Raw genomic sequence first — 24,623 nt, 5'->3', positions numbered from 1 at the left:
GGAAAGTTCCAACCCAGTCTATGCACATGTTGACTGGAAGGGGTATACAGTGATTCAAAAGAGGCTGCCTACTGGCAACATCCTTGGGTCACTGAGTGCCTCCTTTAAAGCCTGCTGCAAGGGCCAGATCTTCAGGTATGCTCTGATGATGAAGTATCTTGGGTCAGACTGATATTTGTTGACTTTGAGTTGCATAATTAAAGAGCTTAAATCGGCCTCAACTTTGGTGTGCTATGCAACATTTTATATGAACACAAGAGCCCCTGGTGGTGCAGTGGTAAAAAAACTGCCGCCCTGTAACCAGAAGGTTACAAGTTCGATCCTGACCAGGGGCTCAAGGTTGACTCAGCCTTCCATCCTTCCGAGGTCGGTAAAATGAGTACCCAGAATGTTGGGGGCAATATGCTAAAATCACTGTAAACCGCTTAGAGAGCTCCGGCTATAGAGCGGTATATAAATGTAAGCGCTATTGCTATTGCTAAGAGACTGCAGTTGTCTCAGGTGATATACTGGCAGGTAGTGGATTAGTTGGTCCACCACTTGACTGTACCACTGCACTTGGGCCAGCTGCCCTGTCCCCACTTGCTGCTGCTGCCACATTCTTACTCCTGTTCTGCCTTTTGAAAAGGCAGAAAGTGGGAATGAATGGGCAGGAGGTTTCTGGTACTCTGTTCATGCTCTCTGCCTAAGTGTGTGAGCAGAAGCATGGCAGCAACTGTACTGCCAAGACAGACAGAAGGATGAGGGTGGGAGAGAATAGGTGGACTATGCCCCTTGGTAGTGGCAGAAGCTGCCACCATACTCCTCCTCCCGTTATAGAGAGTGGGAACGGAGTGGCAACCGAGTGGCAAGAATTTCCGGCTGCTCCATTCGTGCCCTCTGCATTTTAAAAGAGCAGAATGGGAGGTTGAGCAGGAGCGTGGCAGTGGTGCCACCAAAATGGAAGGACAGGGTGGGAGGGAATGGAGATTGCATGAGAATGCTAGCCTTTGCGGCACTCCTGCTCCTGCAGAGGGCAGTAAGGAGCAGCAGGAATTTCCTGCCTCTTCATTCCTGCTGTCTGTTTTTTCAGAAGGCAGAGAGGAAGGAGGTGCAGGAGTGTGCCAGCTGCCACTGCCATCTGATAACTGGGTAGGATGGGAATGTGATGGAATCTGCATGGTGCAGACTCACAAAGGTTGAGAGCACATTAAAGGTGGGGAAGGAGAAGGGAATCAACACGGAGGTTGAGAGGAGGAAATCTGGGGTATCGTACGCTCTGTGCTCCTTGAGAATAAAGGAGAGACGGATGAAGGCTGGTGGTGGCTGAATAAGCAGCCTAAGGAACCAGCAAAGCTTGGCTAAGTGTTTGACTGCAATACTGTATTGTATCAACCGAAAATTTTCTGTTTCATCACATTTTGACTACTGTTATGCACTCTATGTGGGGCTGCCTTTGTATGTAGTCCGGAAACTACAATTGGTACAGAATGCGGCAGCCAGATGGGTCTCTGGTACAACACGAAGGGACCATATAAAACCTTTGTGTTGTCTCTGGGACAACACAAAGAGTTTTGAAAGAACTGCACTGGCTGCCGATATGTTTCTGGGTGAAATACAAAGTGCTAGTTATTACCTATAAAGCCCTTAACGGCTTGAGTTCAGGCTATTTAAGAGAGCACCTCCTTTGTCATGAATGCTGCCACCTTTTACGATCTTCTGGAGAGGTCCAGTTACAGTTGCCACCAGCTCATCTGGTGACAACTCAGGACCGGGCTTTCTCTGTGACTCCTCCAGGGCTTTAGAATATGGTCCCTGCTGAAATAAGAGCATCTCCTTCTCTGTTTGTTTTCAGGAAGAACCTCAAGACTCTCCTGTTCTTGCAAGCTTTTTATTAGAATTAATTTTAATATTTTTTATGTTTTTATTGTGCTTTATCTATTTTAATCTGTCATTTTTAATACTGAAATTTGTACACTGCAAAGATGTACATATCAGGTGGTATAGAAACATGAAAAACAAAGAAAAAGAAAGAAAGAAAGAGAGAGAGAGAAAGAGAGAAAAAGAAAGAAATTCTGTTCCAATAAGCCAGGGGTTCTCAACTTTGGGTCTCCAGTAATTGTTGGACAACAATTGCCACCATCCTCAGCTACAATGACCTTTGCTCACTGTTGCTGAAGAATTACTGGAGATGCCGTCTAAATATACGTAGGGATCCAAGACTGGGAACCCCTGTCATAGACTACCACTGTAAATTGCTTCACAATAAAACTTGCTATGAAACATAATAGGATGGATTATAAAACCTACATATGATTTTTCTCTTTTCATTACTGAAGCACGTCATACTTACCTTCTGTACTTCGGGAGGAAGATGAAGTCCATTCCTTTCCCCCATTTTTACTGACTTCTCTAAATATCTTTTGACTTCAGGCTTTAAATCCCCAGCATCAGACATTTTCTAAAATACAACAATATTTATCTATTTGATAATACATTAAAAGCTTAGTGAGCATTACAGGTATAAGAATTTTCTTGCGCACTTTGGAAATGCCGAAGTGGAATGGGTTTATAAAAATTGACAGATTATACTAAGTAGTTTTATACAGAAAATATTCATCCTTTGACATCAAAAGTGTTTATGTTTTATCTGTAATAATAGCTTATTTAAACCGTATTAGTAGACAGTCTGTAGTTAAAGAAATATGGTTTTAGACACTGATCTAATAATGTAGGGATCAAAATTATACTAAAAAATAAGCAGCTAGTTTCCCCTAAAAATATAATACTACTAAGCTTTAGGATGTTTAAGGAGCTTCACATAGATTCTAGATTGTCCTCACAGCAGCCCTGTAAGACAGAACAATATATTACAGATGGAGAGCTGAAGCCAAGAAATAGGAGTTTGCCCAAGGCCACCTTGTGGATTTGTGGCAAAAACATGTTTTGAATGGAGATTATTTGAAAAGTGATACTATAACTCACCCAGCTATTGCCTATGAGTGAGAGCAATATAGTTTCTGCTTACCCCACAACATGTACTAGATTGCTGGTGTGAGTACAGAATTTTTAAAAATGAATACAGGAGTAGAGAACAAATATTTGTTTTGTTCAAGCAAGTCCTGGGCAAATCTACCAGCTGCCAAGCCACACCAGGAGCAAACATTAAGGGCAAATAAAAAAAGTTTCGTATTATTTCTGTGTCATCAGACATTGCTCAGAGAGAACAGCACTTTTTGAGGAAGACAGATTTAACTGAGTTAGGCTGCAATCTACACACACTTCCTATTATTATGATTACAGCTATTATTTATATACTGCTTTTTAACAAAGAAGTCCTCACAGCAGTTTATTTTTTTAGATTTTTTTACAGTGGGGTGGGGTGGATAGGATGGTTCTCTGTCCCAAAGGGCTCACAGTCTGAAAAGCAACACAAAAAGTAGACATCAGCCACTGGAGGGGATGCTGTGCTCAAGCTGAATAGGACCAATTGCTCTCCACCTGCTTAACACAAAGAGAATCACCACTTTGAAAGGAAGCATTCTTTGCCCAGTTAGCAGGGTGAGTTTAACTGGAAGTAAGTTTCACTGGAGAGATAAGAAGATACATAAGCTGCAAGAGTTTCTGGGTAAATAGTTCACGGGTGGAAATGCACTATGCTGCATCACCCAAAAATCTTCACTACAGTTTATTTTGTTAATCAGAAACATTTGAAATTACCCACAGCAACTGACCTTAATGTCAGTGCCCACATAACACTCTCAACCATTGTTTAGGGATTCGGCCACAAGATCATGCACATATTTTCCTGTGCCCAGGAACAAGTTCCTCTGACTTGCCCACCAGTGTTATTGATTTTCATTTATTAACCACCTCTCACCCAAAGATTCTGAAGAGGTTTACAATTGTTATGAAACAGGAATAAAATATCCAAACAGAGATGAAAACAATTATTATTATTTTTACATTTATATCCCGCTCTTCCTCAAGGAGCCCAGATCGATCTACTACATACTTGAGTTTCTCTTTCACAACAACCCTGTGAAGTAGGTTAGGCTGAGAGAGAAGTGACTGGCCCAGGGCCACCCAGCTAGTTTCATGGCTGAATCTATCCTAAGAACAAGGTAAGCTAGAAAAATAAAAACCGCCTCAATAATTTCAGGCAACTGGACTGTAAAACCATTTTCAAAGAACAGTGGACCTGCCTAGGTCCAAAGGTCTGGGTGAAGAGCATGGTGTTCAGCCACCTCTGAAACATCAGGAAAGAGGAAAGGGAATGCACTTCCACTGAGAGATGGTTCCACAGATCCTGCCCTGCATGGACAAGCATGTTTCAACGGGAGGGACCAGCATGCAGAGCCGAGCCTCTTGATGATTCTGTGAGGTCAGTGAGCTCACATGGGAGCCCTCCTGGTATTTAGGGTCCAAAGTCTCTTAGGGGAGGCCTTTTTTTTTTTGGCCCCAGAAGCCAGCCTGAAATGTTTAGGGGCCAGACTGCCTCTGCTCCACCATGGGGCAGTGGTGGACTCACTACTCATCCCCAGCAATGCCCTCTGCTGCATGGCGGAGCGGGGAGCCATCTTCTTTGCTCACCACCTTCTTCGCTCACTTCCATATGGCTCAAGCAGGTGATGGACAGACATGACCAAGAGAAAGGGGAAGCAAGTGATGTGGAGGGGGGAGGGATTTGTTCCCACCTAGTCCTCAATGCATCCATCTGGTTCAGGCAGAAAATGAACTGGCATGACCAAGAGGAGAATGAAGTAATCTGCTTGCTCCCTCCTCTTCCTCCTGGTTGTGTCAGTCCATCAGTCAAATGGACATGACTACAAAGTGGCAGCAAGCAAGGCAGGTGTAAGTTGCTCTCTACTTCTTGTGGTCACATCCATCTGGTTCAGCTAAGCGATGAACCAACACAACCAGCAGGAGGAAGTAGGGATCAGCGTTCCCTGTAAGAGGGAATCTCAGATGTTGCTGACTACATCTCCCAGAATCTACCTGCAATGGACTTTAGCTGAGGATACTGGTAGTCAACATCTGGGATTTTCTGTTAGAGGGAACACTGGTAGGGATGTGCACGAACCTGTTTGGAGACCTTTTTATGGCCTCCGCGTGTACGTGCATGCCAAGCCGGCAGTTCGAAGGTGGGAGGTACACCTTTAAGGGTGGGAGAGGGTGCATCTACACACACACACACACACACACACACACACACACACACACACACACACGTTCCCCCCACCGGCGCGCTCTTAAAAACCAATAAAGTGGGGCAGCAGCATATCTCCCTGCTGCCCTTTTTCCTCATTGGTCTGGAAGTGACAGGAAGTACCCCACTACCACGCGCACCCCGGACCAGTTTTTAAGAGAGTGCCAATGGGGAAAATGCATGAGGGGGTTAAGTGCACCCTACCCCACTTGTAAAGGTGTCCCCCCTGCCTTCAAACCGGCCCCCACTGGTTCCATGCACATCTCTAGGAGGAAGGAGCAACTTGCCCCCAATTTGCTTGCTCACTCCTCCATTGCGTGGTTCAGGTGAAACTACAGGTTGCTTACTTGTAACTTTGGTTCTTCTAGTGGTCATCTGTACAATGGGCTATGGGCCTGTGCAGAGACCTAGTGAGAACTTTACAAGCTCAATTCTCCTGCTTTAGGTGGGAATCCCGCCCCCAGCCACTATATGCGGCTGCGCCACTCCTCATCCCCTCAGTCATTGAGTCCGCCTTCAGGAGACCCAGTGGGGAGGACAGGAGGGCGTGCAAAAGTAGAGAGGACCACTAGAAGAACCAAAGTTACAGGTAAGCAATCTGTAGTTCTTTGACATAGTCTCTGTTTTTTTACACCAATTGGGCGCATAACAAGCTTGGGTGCTAACCCAAGGAGGAGGGAAGAGACATAAGCAAATTTTAAATCAGCAGAACCTTTATTCAAAACCAGTGCATTAATTGAAAACGGACTGCAGGACACTCCTGCCAAATGCAGCATCATTTCTTGTCCTGGCATCAATCGCATAGTGGCAGATAAACAAATGCGGCAAAGCCCAAGTGGCAGCCTGGCAAATAACATCCAAAGGGACCGACCGATCAAAGGCCACCGATGTCACCATTGACTGTACAGAGTGTGCCTTAACCATGGCAGGCAACTGCTTATGAGCTAAGTGATAACAAAGCTCTATTGTTGAAACTATCCATCTGGACATGGATTGAGCGGGAACTTGGAGCCCTTTATGGGGTCCATCATATAGAACAAACAGTGAAGGTGTTTTCCTCCACTCTGCAGACCTCTGAACGTAGAAGGACAATGCCCTTCTGACATCCAACCGATGTAACCTATGCTTTGCATTAGAGAAGGGATTCTGAAAAAACACAGGGAGAGTGAAGAGCGGTGAAACATAGACACCTCTTTGAGGAGGAACTGGCCATCTGGCCTAAGTACTGCCTTGTCCTTGTGAATCTGTAAATATGGTAAATCAGCCCTTAAAGTTTGCAATTCGCTAACCCTCCTTGCAGAGGTGATTGCCACCAAGGAGGCGACTTTCCAGGTCAGAAAGCATGGCTCCACTGAAGCCAAGGGCTCGTAGGGGGGTCTTAGCAAGCCTGCCAACACCGCTGACAGATCCAGGCTGGTGCCGTGACAGGGTCGTCGGGAAAAACATGAGAAAGGCCTTTTAGGAAACTCGACCAATGGATCCTTAAACCATGAAGACCGATTAGGCGGAGAATGGGCCACAATGGCCACTAAATACACCATCAGGGATGAAAGTCTAAGACCAGACTCCTTTAGAGACCTCAGGTAATCACACATATGTTGTACAGAGGGATTACATGCATCAAATCCATGCAAAAAAGCAAAGGAACAGAAACGAGTCCATTTGTGGTCATACGATTTCCATGTGGACCGCTTCCCTTTTCCTGTGGGAATGCAATGAGTGGAGCTAGACATTTCTTAAAGACTCTTGGCACCGTTTTGAGTCCAAATGGCAGTGCCCTGAACTGATAGGGGATTCCCCCCCTATCTGAAACCCGCAAAAAACAACGGTGCTGTTGTCTGATTGATACATGATACATCTTTTAAATCAATAGACACCATCCACATCCCCCTTTCCAGGATGTTCAAGATGGTTGGTATTGACAGCATCTGAAAATGCCTGTACACTGTGTGTCTGTTTAGGGCCCTGAGGTCCAATATGGGGTGTCAGCCTCCGTCTGGTTTCGGTACTATAAAGTACCAGGAGTAGAAACCGGGGCTCCCAGAATCGACGACACATCTTCTGGACCTTTTGGAGCGTGTCATCCATCTGCTCCGCAGAAAGGTTAGTGCCCTCAAACAGTAGGTCTTTGATCCTAGCCCGGGCCTCATAGTGCAAGCCACAAGAACACAGCCAGGCATGATGTCGAAGCGCCACCAATGTGGCCATAACTTTGGCTGCACATTCTGCCAAGTGCCAAGCTGAAAACAGTTTTTGCTTGGTCACCTGGATAGTTTCCTGAAGGAAGACTTTGGCTGGATCCTTCTTATCCCGTAGTAGGAGATCCAAGAAGGGGGCCACCTTTTCCCATATCTGGCATTATATGCCTGATAGTTGGCCACCCTCAAATGAAGGGCCAATGAGGAATTTAGTCGTCTCCCAAAGGTTCCAATTTTCTGCCCTCTCCGTCACTTGGTGCCGACTGGCCGTGGTCTCTAGACTTTTGCATGGAGGCTTCCACAGCCATGGAGTTTGGTGCCGGATGGTTTCTTAAGAAGGCAGTCTCCTCTTGTGATTGCACCCTGTAAAAGTTCTCCAGGCGGCGGTTAGGCTGTGACAGCATCACTAGCCTTTTCCAGTGCCCTTTCATTATCCCCAACCCAAGTGTTGCAATTGGCACACTAGCTGAAGAAGTAAAAAGACACTCTAGGCTATGGATACCACCTGGTTATTGAGAGCACCCTCAAACTGCACACCTGCTCTTTCAGGGGGAGTGCAAGCCTATCTAAAGCAAGTTGAAACCCCAATCTCTGATCAGCTCTTCTACTATCACACAGCACTTCTGTCTTATCTGCATTAAGTTTCAGCTTGTTTGCCTGCATTCAGCCCATTGCTGCCTCTAACTCTGTTCAGAATGTCCACCAATTCTGATATCAGATGACAAACTAAGATAGAGATGGGTGTCATTGCAATACTGGTGACACCTCACCCCAAATCTCTGGATGATCTCTCCCAATTCTTTCATATCAATGTTAAACAACATGGGAGACAGACTCAAACCTGTGGTCCTTCGTAGCCAAAAGCCAAGGGGCTGCACAGAAGTCCCCCAGTGCCACCATCTGGACCTTTTCATTAAGACAGAACTGGAAGCAACTCTAAACTGAGTCTGTTAAGATGGCTCAGAACATGGTTGATGGTGTCAAACGCCACGGAAAGGTTTGCAGAACCAACAAGAAGGCAGTCCCCCTGGCTAATGCCTTGAATAGGTCACCTACCATGTCGCTCAAGGCTGTCTTAGTCCAAAACCCAGGGCATAAGTGAGATTGAAATGGTCAAGATAATCATATCCCATCCAAGACCCTCTGTGGCTAAGATGCCACCACACGGTCTACCATCTTAGTCAAAAAAGGGAAATTCAAAACCTGCCTAAAGTTGTCCAGATTGGTGGGATTGGAAGGACTCTTCAACAAAGGTCTTACTACTGTATTCTTGAGATGCTCCTCTTTGGCAGGTTTTATCAGCCAAAAACAGAAAAGATCAAGAGCACAAGAGGCCACTCTCACACTACTGAGAACTTTGTCCACATTCTTAGACTATACAAGCAGACAACAATACATGCAGATAACCTGTGCCCGAGGCAAGTCACAAGTCACAACAAGTATTCTGGAATCTGAAGCTGGCATGGACAGAAGCAACTTTATCTGCAAAGTGACCTCCAAACTGGTCACAGTGGGCTACCAAAGGCTCCTCCCATCTGAAATGGTTAATGCTCTTATGAAATCAACACTAACTAGAATTCAATTTTAATCAGGATTTTAAGGAGATCAAAATTTAATCCTCGTTAGTGTCAGTACCAATGTTAGTTTTAAACATGATTAAGGTTGGAAGGGGACAGGAAGAAAATTTACACTGGAGAAAAGATGTACTGGGGAGAGGTGTAACCTGCTCCCAATCCTGAGGGTGATTCTGTCCACCAGCCTTTAGAAGGATTCACCAGACCTTAGAAAGATTCAGCCTGAAATAAAGATCTGTCTTTAAAATTCAGTGAAATCTATTATTCTATTAGCAGCTGGCTGGCCAACAACAAATTAGAGCCTCCTAATTCAGATCAAAGACTGGGCCGAATATCGAACTGAGTTTCCTCTTTTCCCCCAACACCCCTTAGTACCAGACAGTATAGAGGGCAATCTTGTGAATCGTTAGGCTGTGTAAGTCCCACTGACTTTAAAAGGATATAAACAGACTAAGTATATGCAAGACATCAACTCTGACATCCTTTTTAAAAAGTTCAATCTCATCTGTACTATTAGAATCACATTTTATTGTATGGTTTTGGATCCTGTTTTATGAATCATAGGAGAAAATTTTAAAGAGAAAGCTTGTGAACAGCAAAAGCTAGAATACTGGCACAGCTGCACGAATCCAATTTTTCCCCTCCCCAGGGGGTGTGTGGGTGTAGAAACAATGGCGCATTCCTAAACATGCTTCTGCTAGCCAGTATTCTTGGCCACAGGAAATTATGTTGCTTAATATCACAGATGCATTACAAATATTCAGAGCCTCTTGGCAAATTAATCTTTTACAGTAGGATTATTATCTGCGTGTGCACACGCACACACAGACACCTAGTTTTTTCTCTACTTACTTACTTAACTTAATATAAAATAACCAAAAAAAACCATTTTCTAACTTTTGCAAGAGAGGAAACAGTTCTTCAAGCTTAATTAGTTATTAATAATATATATATCACAACACTTTTCTGTATTAATACTTTCTGGAGTTCACCAATGCTGTAATATACTACTAGAATATGTTCTGTAAGTTATGCAGTCACCCTTGATGTGAGGCCCCTAGTTCACTTCTGTTCTCTGCAACATGACATTTAATCCAGATGGTTTGGCTCAATATGCAAGATTGTTGACGTGCCTGGTAGGTCAGGCTCCACAGTCACAAGACGAAGGTGGAAGGAGACAGCTATATAAGTGCAGACAGGGGTACATTTCTTTAATCCCTGTTATGCGCTCTCAAAATACAGCAACTGCACTCACTCAGATGTTTCTCAGGACTGTCATCATTTCAGAACTTCAGGAACAGTTTCTGTAAAGCTCCAGCTTTACCTTAGCTAGGCTCTCAAAATTCAGGCCTGGCTCAGTCTCCATTGTCAGTTGGCTAGTCACTCACTCACTCTGGAAATCCTGTCTCAATAGGACTGGAACTTAGGCTGGGCTTAAAGAAGGCTGATTCTCTCTCCTTGCTCTAGAATTGCTTCTCCATACCCAGGGTGTTCTTCATTCAACACACTTCCCCTTGAGCGGATTTCTGATATCTCAAGCTTACTCTGGTTTCCCTGACGCCCCACCTCCAACCTACACCAGGCTTCTCTTATGGCCCACTCAAAGCACCAAGTGGTGTCATTCTTGGATGCATCAGACCACAAATGAGGTCAGGCTGCTAGTCACGAGTGATGGGACAGAAAATTGAGGATTATCTCAGGGATAATTGTGGACTGATGTACTGAGGATTCTGTCTTGGGCAAAGGGTTGGACTGCAATGATCTTCAGGTCTCTTTCACTGTATCATTCTATACATATATACTATTCCATACAAAGCACTCATCACATGTTTTTAAGGGAAGAACTGAGGCTCAGTGGTAGAGCACATTTTTTATTTTTTTTGCATTTTCTCTCTATTACATCAGTTAGAACTGGGGATAAAATACAGCGAGATGTACAGAGTGAAAAGCAACCAATACTGGCAAAGCCTCATTCCTTGGCTTCACTTTTCCATCCTTGCCAGTCTTGCCTTATTCTCATGTAAGCTTGAGCCTCAGTCCAGAGGTCATGGATGCTCATCAGGAAAACACCAAGAATTAAATTAAGTTGCAGGAAATCTCTTCTAGGCAAGTAAGCAACTCCTGTTGGGAATCATCAGTTTAAGACAAATGCATCCTGACTGAGCATTGTTTCTTCATATAAAGAAAGTGCTCCAATGAACAGTGAAGGAATGTGTCAAACATGTGATTCATCTGCCATCAAGACTAGAAGAATCAAGTTTATGATGTGTTATACCCCTGTTCCAAAAACTGTTGACAGCAAAACATCATGTGATAGTTTTAAGGCAGTTTTAGTTAAGTGTCAAAAATAAAATAAAAATAAAGGCTAGATATTGGGGAGCCCTAGATAAGACCTATTATTAGCTTAAAAAGGAAAACCCAATATTAGGTTAAAAATAATGTTATAATTTAAATTTAAAGTAAGAAAGTAAAATACTACAATATGTTAAGGTTGTTAGGTTTAGATTGCTACACACATCAATGAAGGAAAACAAAATGGGACACAGAAATGCAAAATAACATTTTACTGTGCTGGAAATGCACAGAATGATTAGTCAACTTTGTAGACTGTAAGCCTACAATCAGGAATGTCATTGATTTTGCCATTGTACAGTGTTTAACTATAGATGCTCAACACATAATATAATGAGCACATAATATATCGACTATGCAGATATCCAGGATTTGGAGAAAGTAAAAGGTACAGTGCAGTGGGATTGTACCCACCTGAACATATCAGCTGTAATATGTATTCTCTAACACTATTTGAGTTCTACATTCTCTCTCATAACATACAAGCCTGCAGTCCAAAGGCATAATGACAGGTCTGAGCATCAAAACAGAGCAAAGCATAAGCATAGGTTCAGTTGCAGTCCTGCATATGTATGCCTGAAGCAGCTGTCTGAATTACAGGTCATTCCTCACTAAACATGATTTGTTAAGGTATCAAATACTATGTTAGCAGTTTCCTGTTTTCTTAGAAAACAGAGTCAGATCAGAACAGAAAGTGTCTAAATGTGCCCTTGAACTGCTTTTAAAATGAAAGGACCAAGTCTGGTTCTTAAAAATGGACAAAGATGTTGAAAGCACTGAACACATAAAAATGTTTCATAACTGTCTGCAAGGCATGGCATTATATAAGAATACTGTGCAAATGCTTAGTAAGCGATCTTATTGTTTACCTGTAAATGGACAACCCTTTGGAACACATCTGCTCTCATGCTCATCTCAACGTCAAAATGAGAAAGTCTTTTATCAGCTTCAGTGCTTGCTGCACGCACATCCTTGTCAGGTGAGACATGCTGTGGGAAATCCAACATGCTTCTTTCCACTATTAGAAAACAAAAGAAGAACACACTGAGTAACAGTACAAACCGAGCCATCTTAAGTCATGTGAAATGACAGACTTTCCCATTATAAACACATTATTTAGAATTTTTTTAAAAGGTTCCTAGCACATTCATACCAGTTTCTGAGCCGTTTGGACAACGTCACACTAATATAAGGACATACTGATTATACGCTATTTTAAAAACCTAATGCAGACAAGTAGTGGTCTTTGCAGTAGCTGTACATTGTACTTGCAGCTATAAAAAGGGAGAGCTTTGTTTTATAAAAAGTCATCTCAAATGGAGAAAATCTTGCTAAAGTAATACAAGCTGGTAAATAATTAAAATGAATAAACTGAAATTAGTTATTTGATCAAATAAAATGATCAATGATTAAAAAAACAAATCTTGAACCATTTTCTTAAAAATGCCTTTGATAATGGCAATACAAATTGGTCTATTACAAATATACATTTGGATACAAATATCATAAATTAGGGGGAACAAAACTCCAATGTGCTTTTGCTTTCTTTTGCTAAGGAAGCTACTATTTAAGAGCCATGAGAAAGAAGATGTCTCCACCTGCTGGGAGTTCTTTCCAATTTGTTTACGTAAAACAGGCAATTTCCCTAAAAAACACATATTGTATAAGCAAAACATCTGTATTAATTATATCTGTATTTATATTCCACCTTTTCACAAGGGATTCAGGGCAACATATATGGAGTTACATCAATTTTATCCTATGAGATAGTGCTAATAATCTTACTGAGTGAGTTTTCTGGCTAAGCAGGGATTTGAACCCAATTTTCCTTCATCCAAACTAGCCATTATAGCAACACTGACTTTGCATGTAAATGTTAAACATGTTGGAAGAAACAGCCTAATAACAATTTTTTAATTATGCCTGTGTGTCATAGCCATCATTTGAAAATTTGTCTCACAATATATTTTCTCTAAAAGTTCTTGTTTATGGAATGACACACTAATTTTTTTGCTTATTTTGACCTCCTTGACCAATTACCTGGGAAAAGCTGGGAAGCAAAAGTAACAGGAAAAAACAAGAGGATTAACAGCCTCATGGCAAACACTTAAAAATATATGGAACAGTGGTCCTTATGTTCCTTTTTTAGCCTCCAGCCACATGTTAACCCTGGTTTACCATGTTCCCACAATCACTTGGAAATCTCGAAAAAGAGAACTTTTGAGAACCACTACCTGGTTTACGATGTGACCAACCTGAGGGTTTTTCGTTGACAGTGCAAGATCAGTAGCCTTCCATTTGCACCTTAATTAATTCTACAGATGTCAGTTTCCATTATTTCTGATGGTGAGACTTCTCTATTTCTTCATTCATTACATTCCTATTCCTATTACATTCCTACATTCCTGTTGCCTATTTGCTTCTGAGTTCAATTTAAGGTCCTGGTTTTGACCTTCAAAGCCTTGCGGGCTTTGGCGCCTGTCTACCTACAGACCCACCATCTCCCATCCAGTTACATCCTGTCCAGTCAGATCTTTTCAGATGGCCCTTCTGTCGGCCCCTGATTTCCGAGAGGTTTGGGGCACTAGGACCCGTGAAAGGGCCTTTTTGGTTGCTGTCCCACTTCTCTGGAACTCCCTTCCCCTTTAGATTCATTTAGCAGCAACTTCCTTATTGATTTTTAAATCTTTATTGAAGACTTTTCTTTTTTCCCCAGGCTTTTGCCCTTTAGTTTATCTATTTGGTTTTTTCTTTTTTGTTAGTTACTTTAGTTTTTAATTTAGAATGTAATTTTAATGCTGTCTTGCTTTGCATGTTTTTGTACACCGCCCAGAGTCTTCGGAGTCTTTGTATATTAAATGTTTCAAATAATAAATAAATACCCTAATATCTAAAATCTTTCCCCTTCCCTACAGAATTTTCCAACTATCCTATATTCCCAACTTCTGTGTGCCAATTATCTTTCTTCATTTACCAGCTCTACTGCACTTACACTTAGAGAGAAATTTTCAGAGATATTTTATTTCAAATAAAATCTGAGAACATGGCCTTTAGGGAGACAATAATTGTTCAATTGTAATAAGAGACCTGAGGGGGAAATACAGTTTATGAAGCACTAACATTTACTTATATATTTGCTGTCTGTGTCACAGGGCAACAACTGTGTGAACCTGACAAGCAAAAAATTGGGTTGTGCTTCATAACCCATGATGTACATTACATACATGCCCAAAATGATGTACATTAAATACATAACTTGAGTGCAAGCTTAATAATAATATATGACAATGATTTAATTGACAGCATATATTTTACAAAATATGTTCTATTCTAGGGTTCAAGATGTCAGAAAAGCTGGATTTTGAGTGGCAATAAGGAGTGGCATCAAAGAGAGTATATGGTGGGATATGAAGTCTGTGGGCTAGATTCAGATGCAACTGCAAAGGATTGAAAATTCCCATTCCTGGTTTAGAGCAAACTGCAGTTGGTTGTGCCCAATTTGTTCAAATCACAGTTTAACAAGGCAGGGTACTCTCTTTTATTCCTGCTGGCTCACAACAAAGAGAAGCAGAAGAAAGGTTTGTCACTATATCTGAACCTGGAGCATGCATATGCACATATATTTACAAGGTTTTTTTGGTTCTAGCCCAAACATTTAGGAACCAAACTTCTGTGTGGAGGGGAGAAGCGTCAGCAACACCCTCGGCTCCAGGGGAGGTGGACCCAACGTACAATCCCAGCAATGATCTGTTGTGCAGGGAAGCAGAATCTGCTCATCTCCATTGACACCCTGCCCTCTTAAGAACAGCCCTGCTGAATCAGGCCCAAGGCCTATCAGGTCCAGCATCCTGTTTCACACAGTGGCCTACCATATGCCTCTGAAGAGCCCACAGGCAGAGGATGAGGGCATGCCTTCTTTTTTGCTGGAGCCCCCACCCCCCACCAACTGGTATTGAAAGGCATCTTGCCTCTGAGCCTGGAGGTGGTCCACAGCCACCAAACTAGTAGCCATTGATAGAACTGTCCTCCATGAAATTGTTTAAGCCCCTTTTAAAGCGATCCAAGCTAGTGGCCATCACCACTTCCCCATGGCAGTGAATTCCATAGATTAATTATGTGCTGTGTGGAAAAGGACTTCCTCTTGTCGGTCCTAAATTTCCTGACCTCCAGTTTCATGGAATGACCCCTAGTTCTACTAGTATTGTGAGAGGAAGAAAAATGTCTCTGTCCACTCTCTCTACTCTATGCATAATTTTATACACCTCGATCATGTCTCCCCATAGTCGCCTCTTTTCCAAGGTCAAGAGCCCGTTGCTGTAGTCTGGCCTCCTTACATAAGAATACACTTGTTGGTTCAGCTCAAGGCCAATCTAGTTCAGCATCCTGTTTCCCACAGTGGCTCACCATATGCTTCTGGGATGCCCACAGGCAATAGGTAAAGATATGCTCTCCCCTCCCCCCGCCCCATCTGCTGCTGGTTAGTTATTACCCACTAATCAAAAAGCTAGTCTAAATAGCCGCTTTTTCAGATACTCCACCCAGCTAATGTCCACATTTCTATTATTTCCCTGCACCCATGAGACCAGTGTTTCCTAACAGAGATTCCTAGATGTTGATGGCTACAACTTTCAGAACCCCCAAGCAAAAGCCATTGCAGCTGGGAATTCTGGGAGTTGTAGTCAACAACATCTGGGTATCCCTGTTAGAGGGAACACTGCATGAGACATAAGGTTCTTAGATGCCAAGTTGTGCATCAATCAAAAAAGCATAGTGCAGTCTAACCCTCCATGGATGCACCAGTATTTTCTGTTGTTCAAGGGATGATTTTGACTATCTCCTTTTCCCTCTGCAGCCGTCTGTGCCTCCGAAATGATCTCCTTGAGAACTAGGAGACAGGTGGCTGCAGAGGTAAAGGGAGATAACAGAAAACTTAATCCCCTCTTCTCACAATGACGAACCCTAGTGCACTGGTAGATGGCTACATCTGGATGTCTTAATCTGGAGGAAGCACCCAGCGGGGGGAAAAAGAAGCAAAATGACACACAATATCTCAGGGTTCCAAGAAGCATTTATTTCAGCCTCACGTGTTTCAGCAGCAAAAGACTGTCTTCAGGGGCAGCACTAAAATGACATTTTAAAATACATCATTCATTCATTCATTCATTCATTCAATTTCTATACCACCCTTCCAAAAAGGCTCAGGACATCAATTTAGATGTCATTTTAATACTACCTCTGAAAAATGCCTTTCATGGCTGAAAACGTGTTGGGCTTTAATAAATGCTTCATGGCACCTTGAGATTTTGTGTCTTATCATTTTAAAATATTTTGTCTTTTGTCATTTTAAAGTCTGAATGTCAGACAGTATTTCTACTGTGATTTACAAAGACCCAGAATATTCCATGTAGATCATATGTACACATAGCCCTGAGTATTCCATTTTCTACCTGCTAACTGGGCAAAGAGGCACCTTTTACTGTGGTGATTCGCTTTATTTAGCAGGGGGAGAGTAACTGGCCCTATCCACCCCCAGCACAGTACCTCCAGTGACTGTTGCTGGTGTCTATCTTGTGTTTGTTTTAGAATGTGAGCCCTTTGGGGACAGGGAGCCATTTTATTTATTTACTATTTCTCTATGTAAACCGCCCTGAGCCATTTTGGAAGGGCAGTATAGAAATTGAATTAATAATAATAATACCCAACCAACACAATTTATTTCTTGTTTACACAGTCAGACAGGTGTTATTGACTGGTTTGTTTTATCCAGACATCGAGTCCTTCCCAAGGACCTGGGATGGCTGAATTTTATTGTCAATTGTTATAGATATAGTCGCAGAATATAGGCTGTTCCCAGTAAAGCTGCTTTTTGTAATTGGCTGATGGTGATTTCTGTGGCCCCTATGGTGTTGAGGTGCTCTTCAAGGCCTTTTGGAACTGCACCCAGGGCGCCAATTACCACTGGGATTATTTGGGTCTTTTTCTGCCACAGCCTTTCAATTTCAATTTGTAGATCTTTGTATTTGGTGATTTTTTCTATTTCTTTTTCTTCTATTCTGCTATTCCTTGGTATTGCTATGTCGATTATTTTGACTTGTTTTTCTTTCTTCTCGACTACAGTTATATCTGGTGTATTGTGTGGCAAATGTTTGTCTGTTTGTAGTCGGAAGTCCCATAATATTTTTACATCTTCATTTTCTTCAACTTTTTCAATTTTATGGTCCCACCAATTTTTGGCTACAGATAGCTTGTATTTTTTGCAGATGTTCCAGTGTATCATCCCTGCTACTTTGTCATGCCTTTGTTTGTAGTCAGTCTGTGCGATCTTTTTACAACAGCTGATTAGGTGGTCCACTGTTTCATCTGCTTCTTTACAAAGGCGGCACTTGCTGTTTGTGGTGGATTTTTCGACTCTTGCTCTTATTGCATTTGTTCTTAGTGCCTGTTCTTGTGCAGCCAGTATTAAACCCTCTGTTTCTTTCTTCAAGTTGCCATTCTTAAGCCATTGCCAGGTCTTGGTGATGTCTGATTTTCCACTTATATTGTGCAAATATTGACCATGCAGTGGCTTATTTTTCCATTTTTCTGCTCAGTTCTTGACTTGTTCTTTCTTGTAGGCCTGCTTTGTTTCATTGGTGTTGAATAGTTTCTCATTATTGACCATTTGAAGTGCATCTTCTTCACTGTCCTTGATATATTCTTCAAGGCCTCTTTTCTCCTCCTCTACTGTTTGATGGACTTGCAGCATTCCTGGTCTTACGATCTAGCGTCTCTAGCTCTGCCTGGGTCCAGTCTATTATTCCTGCAGTGTATCTGATAACAGGTATAGCCCAGGTGTTTATGGCTTGTATGGTGTTCCCGCCATTGAGTTTGGACTTGAGGATTTTTCTAACTCTCCTGATGTATTCACTTCCAATTTTTCTTTTAACTTCAGTGTGTGCGATGTTATCAGCCTGGAGAATGCCCAAGTATTTGTAAGGTTCTTTCTCTTCCAGGTTCTTGATCTTGCTTCCATTGGGCAGTTCTATTCCTTCTGTTTTTCTTATTTTCCCTCTGCTCATTATTAATGCAGCACACTTGTCTAGTCCAAACTCCATTGCTATATCGCTACTGAATATACGGACAGTGTTTAGCAGTGATTTGATTTCTGACTGGGACTTTCCATACGATTTCAGATCGTCCATGTACAGCAGATGGTTGATTTGACTTGATGTTTTAGATGTTTGGTATCCGAGGCCTGTTTTGTTTAGTATTTGTGAAAGTGGGGTCATGGCGATTACAAACAACAGAGGGGATAGTGAGTCCCCTTGGAAAATGCCTCTTCTAATGCTAACCTGTCCAAGTGTCTCGCCATTGATTGTTAACTGTGTACTCCACATGCTCATTGTTTTTTTAATAAATATCTGTATGTTTTTGCTGACACCAGTTGTTTCTAAACATTTTAGTATCCATGTGTGAGGCAATGAATCCAAGGCTTTCTTGTAGATACCCAACCAACACAATTTATTATTATTATTATTATTATTAATTTGATTTCTATACTGCCCTTCCAAAAATGGCTCAGGGCAGTTTACACAGAGAAATAATAAATAAATAAGGTGGATCCTTCCCCCCAAAGGGCTCACATTCTAAAAAGAAACACAAGATAGACACCAGCAACAGTCACTGGAAGTACTGTGCTGGGGGTGGATGGGGCCAGTTACTCTCCCCCTGCTAAATAAAGAGAATCACCACGGTAAAAGGTGCCTCTTTGCTCAGTTAGCAGGGATAATTTAAAATAACCACAACATCATACAACTGAAAGTTAATTCCACACTATGTGACATAACTTACTGCTACTATATTTAATTACATGCCGCTGTCCATCAAGTTAGATCTCACAATTTCAGCCTTGTCCAATTCATATTTTAATTCTTCCATTCTGGTGCACATTGAGAGTGATATGAGACATATCATACTTACCTGAATACTCCACTTCTATATCTGCAAGAGTCTGCACCGTGTTCTCATAAGTGAGCTTTTCCATATCAAGCATCCCAACACTGTCATATACTTGCTTTGTTTTCCTGATAAGTTCTTCAGTCCTTGTTCTAATCTGCTCTGGTGGTAGGTCCCATTTCAAAACATTTCGCTCCACGGCAGTGCAGGAAGAAGCTTTGAGAAGTGCAGTAATCTCTGTTCCTAATGTCATTCTGAGTAAAATCCTTGGGCTACCGGCTCTGTAATGAAAAGCAGAAACCAACATCTGTAAAAGTAAGAATTTAAGTGGCGTAAGAAGCAATGCTGCAGAAGACCCCAAAGTGAGAGGGAAATGATAGGTGAACTTGTGCAGTTGAAGCAGGAAGGAGAATACAAGGCAGATGACAGCATATGCAATTTTGCACAGAATCTTAAGGACTGCGGTAAAATACAATGAAAAGGGGCAGTGTGGACAGAGAACCACTATAGATGAATAGTAGAACAAGTTCATCAAGGGCAATGGTAGTACCAAAAGGGAAAGGAAAACAACAAAGAAGCAAAATAGGTGAAAGATTGGCTTTTATTAGGGGCAAACTCCATCTCAAATGTATCCCTTAAAATAACAATACCGGAGGAGTATGTGAAAGTAGCTTTTCAGCTCTTCCCCCTTCCGCATAACAACAAAACAAGCCATTGACATGATTTGATTTCCAAATATTGCCCCATATTTTTTCAATTTTCTCTACAAACATGAAGGTGAAAGTAAAAATACATGTTCTCACAAAGCCTTAACTAGTATAAAATTTGATATTTCAGATTTGATGCTACACAACCACCCACTAAGATGAAAAAAGCTCCAGTCACAGATTTCAATCAGATCACCTTATGAAAACTGTTTTTAGGATTTAGGTCACTGTGAGAACCTGTTAATTCAATGTGAAGCTGAAATTTCTTCTCAGCAGCAGCAGACCTTCAGATGCTGGCAACTCAACCACATAAAGAATGGAACCACAGGAAGTTAGTACTCAGAAAGGGTACAAAATAGTTCAAAGGTAAAAACAAGCTGATTATGTGTCTCTTGAACAAAGCAATTCCCTGATATATTAGAGGAAATAATTATTAATTTAGCAACATGCAAAAAGATGGGCAGGCATATCCAATAGTCCCACTACATCAGTGTAACAGACTTGATCCTAAAAGCAAAACAGAAAGAAAAACAATACTAACTGAAATGGAACATAATGTACCAATACCCATGGCAGGTGGGGGAGAGCAGAGTTCATTGATAGAACACATTGTTGCGAGCAGGCTGCAACACCCTCCCTGCATACTGCCCCTCCCAACTTCACCAACAGAGGCTAACCCTGGTTCAGCTCTGAGGTTATGGAGCAATTGGGAGTGAGGAGAAGAAGAGACATCACACACAACTGTAGTTTATAAGTTTTATTAAGGCAAATGGTTACATCTAAGCAATTAAGCACACAAGCAAAATCAATCAATTGGTTTTCTTCCCCAATGTAGTGTAGTGTTTTCAGTAGCAGTTAAAATCATTTTCCCTCACTAGTAATGAACCCTGTGTGTGTGTTATCACGCAGCTGTTCTTTAGCTAAGACACAACATTTACAGTTTCAATTTTAAGCAGAGAGAAGAGCGCAGAAAAGAGAGTGAAATCCAGGCACGAGAAGAAGGATGAGAAATGGGTGAAGAGAAAAGAGCAGAGAAGGGGAGGAGGTGCCCATTCTGGCCTCTGACCGACACTCCAGAGTGAATAAGCTGAGAATAGAGAAAGGGGAGGAGGGATGGGGTTGGGGAGCAGGCTGAAGTGAGTAAGCTGCCTCACTGGCAGCTGACAAGCACAGGCTAGGGAAGTTCTGGGAGGAAGAGGGGAAGAGAAAGAGATCATGGGACAAGGGGGCGGGGTTGGGGAGAGATGTTAGTTTAGAAGATGCTGGGCCGAAGGCACATCTGCAAGTATAATTACTGGGTCCTGTAGGCCAGCGTCAGCTGTGAGATGCAGGAATGGAGATCTTGAGTGCGTATGGAGGCTTCCACCTATCCAGGTGGCTTGGCAGAGCAATTGAATATGCAGGAATGGAAGTCCTTCTGATCTTAGAGACCCGAGCAACTTCAGCAATCTGCTAGGCCCGAGTTGCCTTCACAGGATAGGGCTACATGCTACTCCTCCCATGGAGTGAGAGCATGCCTTCCCTTGTCCTCCCTTACTGGGTGCTGGCGGGCAGACTGAGTGGAGAGACACCCCCCTCTATATCCGTATGTGGGAGTGTGGCCTCTTTATACCTTTCCAGGCATGTTATCCATTTCTCATATCAGACACAGCCATATCATTTCTCTCTGTGTCTCCAGTCTGATATCAAGAACTCCGGTTCCCCGCCGGAACTCTCTTACCATGTTTGGTGAAGGAGTCTACCATTCTTGGGGTTAGTATCCAGCACTGGAGAAAGTGGATAGAGAGAGAAGATAAATTCTTCTCCCTCTCACATAACACTAGAACTAGGGGTCATCCCATGAAATTGATTGCCGGGAAATCTAGGACCAATCAATGGAAGCACTTTTCCATACAATGCATAATCCACTTGTGGAATTCTCTGCCACAAGATGTGGCGACAGCCAACAACCTGGATGGCTTTAAGAAGGGTTTGGATAACTTCATGGAGGAGAGGTCTATCAACGGCTACTAGTTGGAGGGCTGTGGGCCACCTCCAGCCTCAAAGGCAGTATGCCTCTGAGTACCAGTTGCAGGGGAGTAACAGCAGGAGAGAGGGCATGCCCTCAACTCCTGCCTGTGGCTTCCAGCAGCATCTGGTGGGCCACTGTGTGAAATAGGATGCTGGACTAGATGGGCCTTGGGCCTGATCCAGCAGGGCTGTTCTTATGTTCACCTGTTTACTGAGTCAGATGGAGCTGTTTTCCCTTTTGATGTTCTCAAAGCATTCCTGTCGCTGTCCAGATTGACAAGTTTGTGGTAACCTCGAAGCAGAGTTGGCACCTTTTAGCCCCAAGAAATGTGTTAAGACATAGCATGCAAAGAGTTTCAGCAATTAATTGTGTGAACATAATGTACCCCTAAAATATGTAGGTACTGATATCTATGTGTTGCTTCCTAAGACCTTCTAAATATGATTACTCTCAACATTACCAAATTTCAAGCTGGGTCCCATGATTATCCTTGGCATAGCACAATGCATAAACAAGTTTCAGAGCAGGGAGGAGCGAGTCTTTTCCCCTCTTGTCAGGCCTCGACTACAGAACAAACAATTTCCCTCAGTTACTTAGGCTCAGCAGAGCCAAAGTTCACACTCCAGTGTCTTGCAAAACGACAGTCCCAGATAAAGGCCTAAGCTTAGCCCTTTGGGCCCTCAGTGCTGGTCCCAATCCAACCAATGTGATCACCACAACATCCTTTACATGCAAATAAACAAACAAAAAATAGGTCTCAGGATCAATTCCTGGCATCTTCAGTAAGGCTGGGAAAAACCCTGTCTGAAACCACGGAGGACTGCTGCTTGCCAGTACTGAGTGAGATGCACCGATGACTTGACTCAGTATCCCTTATTCTATTAGTCTTAACTGTAATACAAATCTCAGTCATAGTTTATAGTAGTAATACATGTAACATTTATCTTCATAATAATCTGATTGCTTTATCTATTTTACTGTATTATAACCTGTGTTGGTCTTTGACCGTAACAAAGATGATTGATTGATTGACTCAGTAAAAGCCACCTGATACCATGTTTACCTCAAAAGAAGATAACTCTGAATTTAAGATGACCCACTTAAAAAATTAAAATTTAATACAGGTTCTACCTGTTTTCTAGGGATGTGCAAGAACCAGTTTGGCACTTTTCTGGAGCGCCGAACAGTTAGGAAGTCCAGTGTTCTATCTGGTTTGGAAGCAGGGGGGTCCTTTAAGGGGCAGGGAGGGTGCCCTTACCTGCCCCCCACCGCTCTTCCCCCACCAGTGCTCTCCTCAGAAGTGTTGGTGTGGGGCTGCAGCATATGTGCTTGGAGCCCCGGTGAATGTTGTACCGGAACTGGCAGGCATGCATGTAGCATTTATACATGAACGAGGAAGAGAGCTGGTCTTGTGGGAGCAAGCATGACTTGTCCCCTTAGCTAAGCAAGGTCTGCCCTGGTTGCATAAGAAAGGGAGACTAGAAGTATGAGCACTGTAAGATATTCCCCTCAGGGGATGAAGCCGCTCTGGGAAGAGCATATAGATGCCAAGTTCCTTCCCTGGCATCTCCAAGATAGGGCTGAGAGTGATTCCAGCCTGCAATCTTAGAGAAGTCACTGCCAGTATGTGTAGACAATACTGAGTGAGATGGACCTATGGTCTGACTCCATATATGGCAGCTTCCTATGTTCGTGTGTAGAAACATAGGAAGCTACCTTATACCGAGTCAGACCACTGGTCCATCTAGCTCAGAATTTTCTGGGTTGGCAGTGGATCTCCAAAGTTTCGGGGGGGGGGAGTCTTTCATAGCCCTACCTGCAGATGCCAAGGACTAATCCTGGGGCCTTCTGCATGCAAGCAGATGCTCTACTCTGAGTATCTTACAGCAGACAGCACTCTCATGTGTGCGACTCTGAGTCCAACTCCTAGGACCTATAAGGGTGGCTTCCATAACGCTGTCTACCTTTTGGAAGTCCTGCCAGCAACAATAGTTTTAGATGGAAAGAAGAAGCCGCAGGATTAGAATGAAGTCCTCCTCCCACTGCAAAGAGCACCACCCTGACTATACTATTACAGGAGCAGAAATCAAGCAGCATAGTAAATCTCTTGCCATTTCCCAGGGCCTACTTCAAGACACCTCTCCTTTCCCTGTCCCCAGTCCAGTACAGAAGGGGCCCCAAGTGGTGCTGTAGCTCAGTGGAACAACATAGGCTCAGCATACAAGAAGCCCTAGACTTTATCCCTGGCTATGGACTCCCAGGAGAATGAGCTGAGAAAAACCACATGCACTGGGACATGACCCGAGAATCTTATTCATGCAACTCTCTAATACACAGGTTCCCAACCTTCCGTTCCCAGATGCTGCTGGACTGCAAGGCCACTGTGGCTGGGGATGATGGGAGTTGTACTCCAACAACATCTGGGGAGCAAAGTTGGGAACCCCTGATCTTAATACATTCATGCCCAGTTCCCTTCATGCCATTCAGCTCTACGACTACTACTTATATAAGGTTTTTCAACAAAGCTTCCAAAGCGGTCTACATAGATATAAAATAAATAAATAAAAGATGGTCCCCTATCTCCAAAGGGCTCACAATCTTTTTTTAAAAAAGATATAAGGTAAATACCAACAGACACTGGAGGAATGCTGTGCTGTG

The 24,623-nt window shown here is 42.8% G+C and overlaps 1 protein-coding gene across 2 annotated transcripts in view; it reads right to left on the bottom strand.

Annotated features, from left to right (window-relative positions):
* Positions 1-24,623, bottom strand: part of NLN (neurolysin) — a 72,742-nt gene that overhangs the window by 38,789 nt on the left and 9,330 nt on the right. The window contains exons 2-4 of one of the 2 annotated variants that reach the window (XM_053296581.1): positions 19,272-19,528; positions 12,182-12,330; positions 2,333-2,440 (exon numbers count right to left, since the gene is read on the bottom strand). In XM_053296581.1, coding sequence (XP_053152556.1) covers positions 2,333-2,440; positions 12,182-12,330; positions 19,272-19,528 — 514 coding nt within the window. Of the gene's footprint in view, positions 1-2,332; positions 2,441-12,181; positions 12,331-19,271; positions 19,529-24,623 lie in introns of those variants that run through there. The other variant, XM_053296582.1, reaches the window with a different exon arrangement.

Source organism: Hemicordylus capensis, chromosome 2 (assembly GCF_027244095.1).
Source record: "Hemicordylus capensis ecotype Gifberg chromosome 2, rHemCap1.1.pri, whole genome shotgun sequence".
Classification (NCBI taxonomy): Eukaryota; Metazoa; Chordata; class Lepidosauria; order Squamata; family Cordylidae; genus Hemicordylus; species Hemicordylus capensis.
This window is presented reverse-complemented; position numbering and strand designations above follow the sequence as displayed.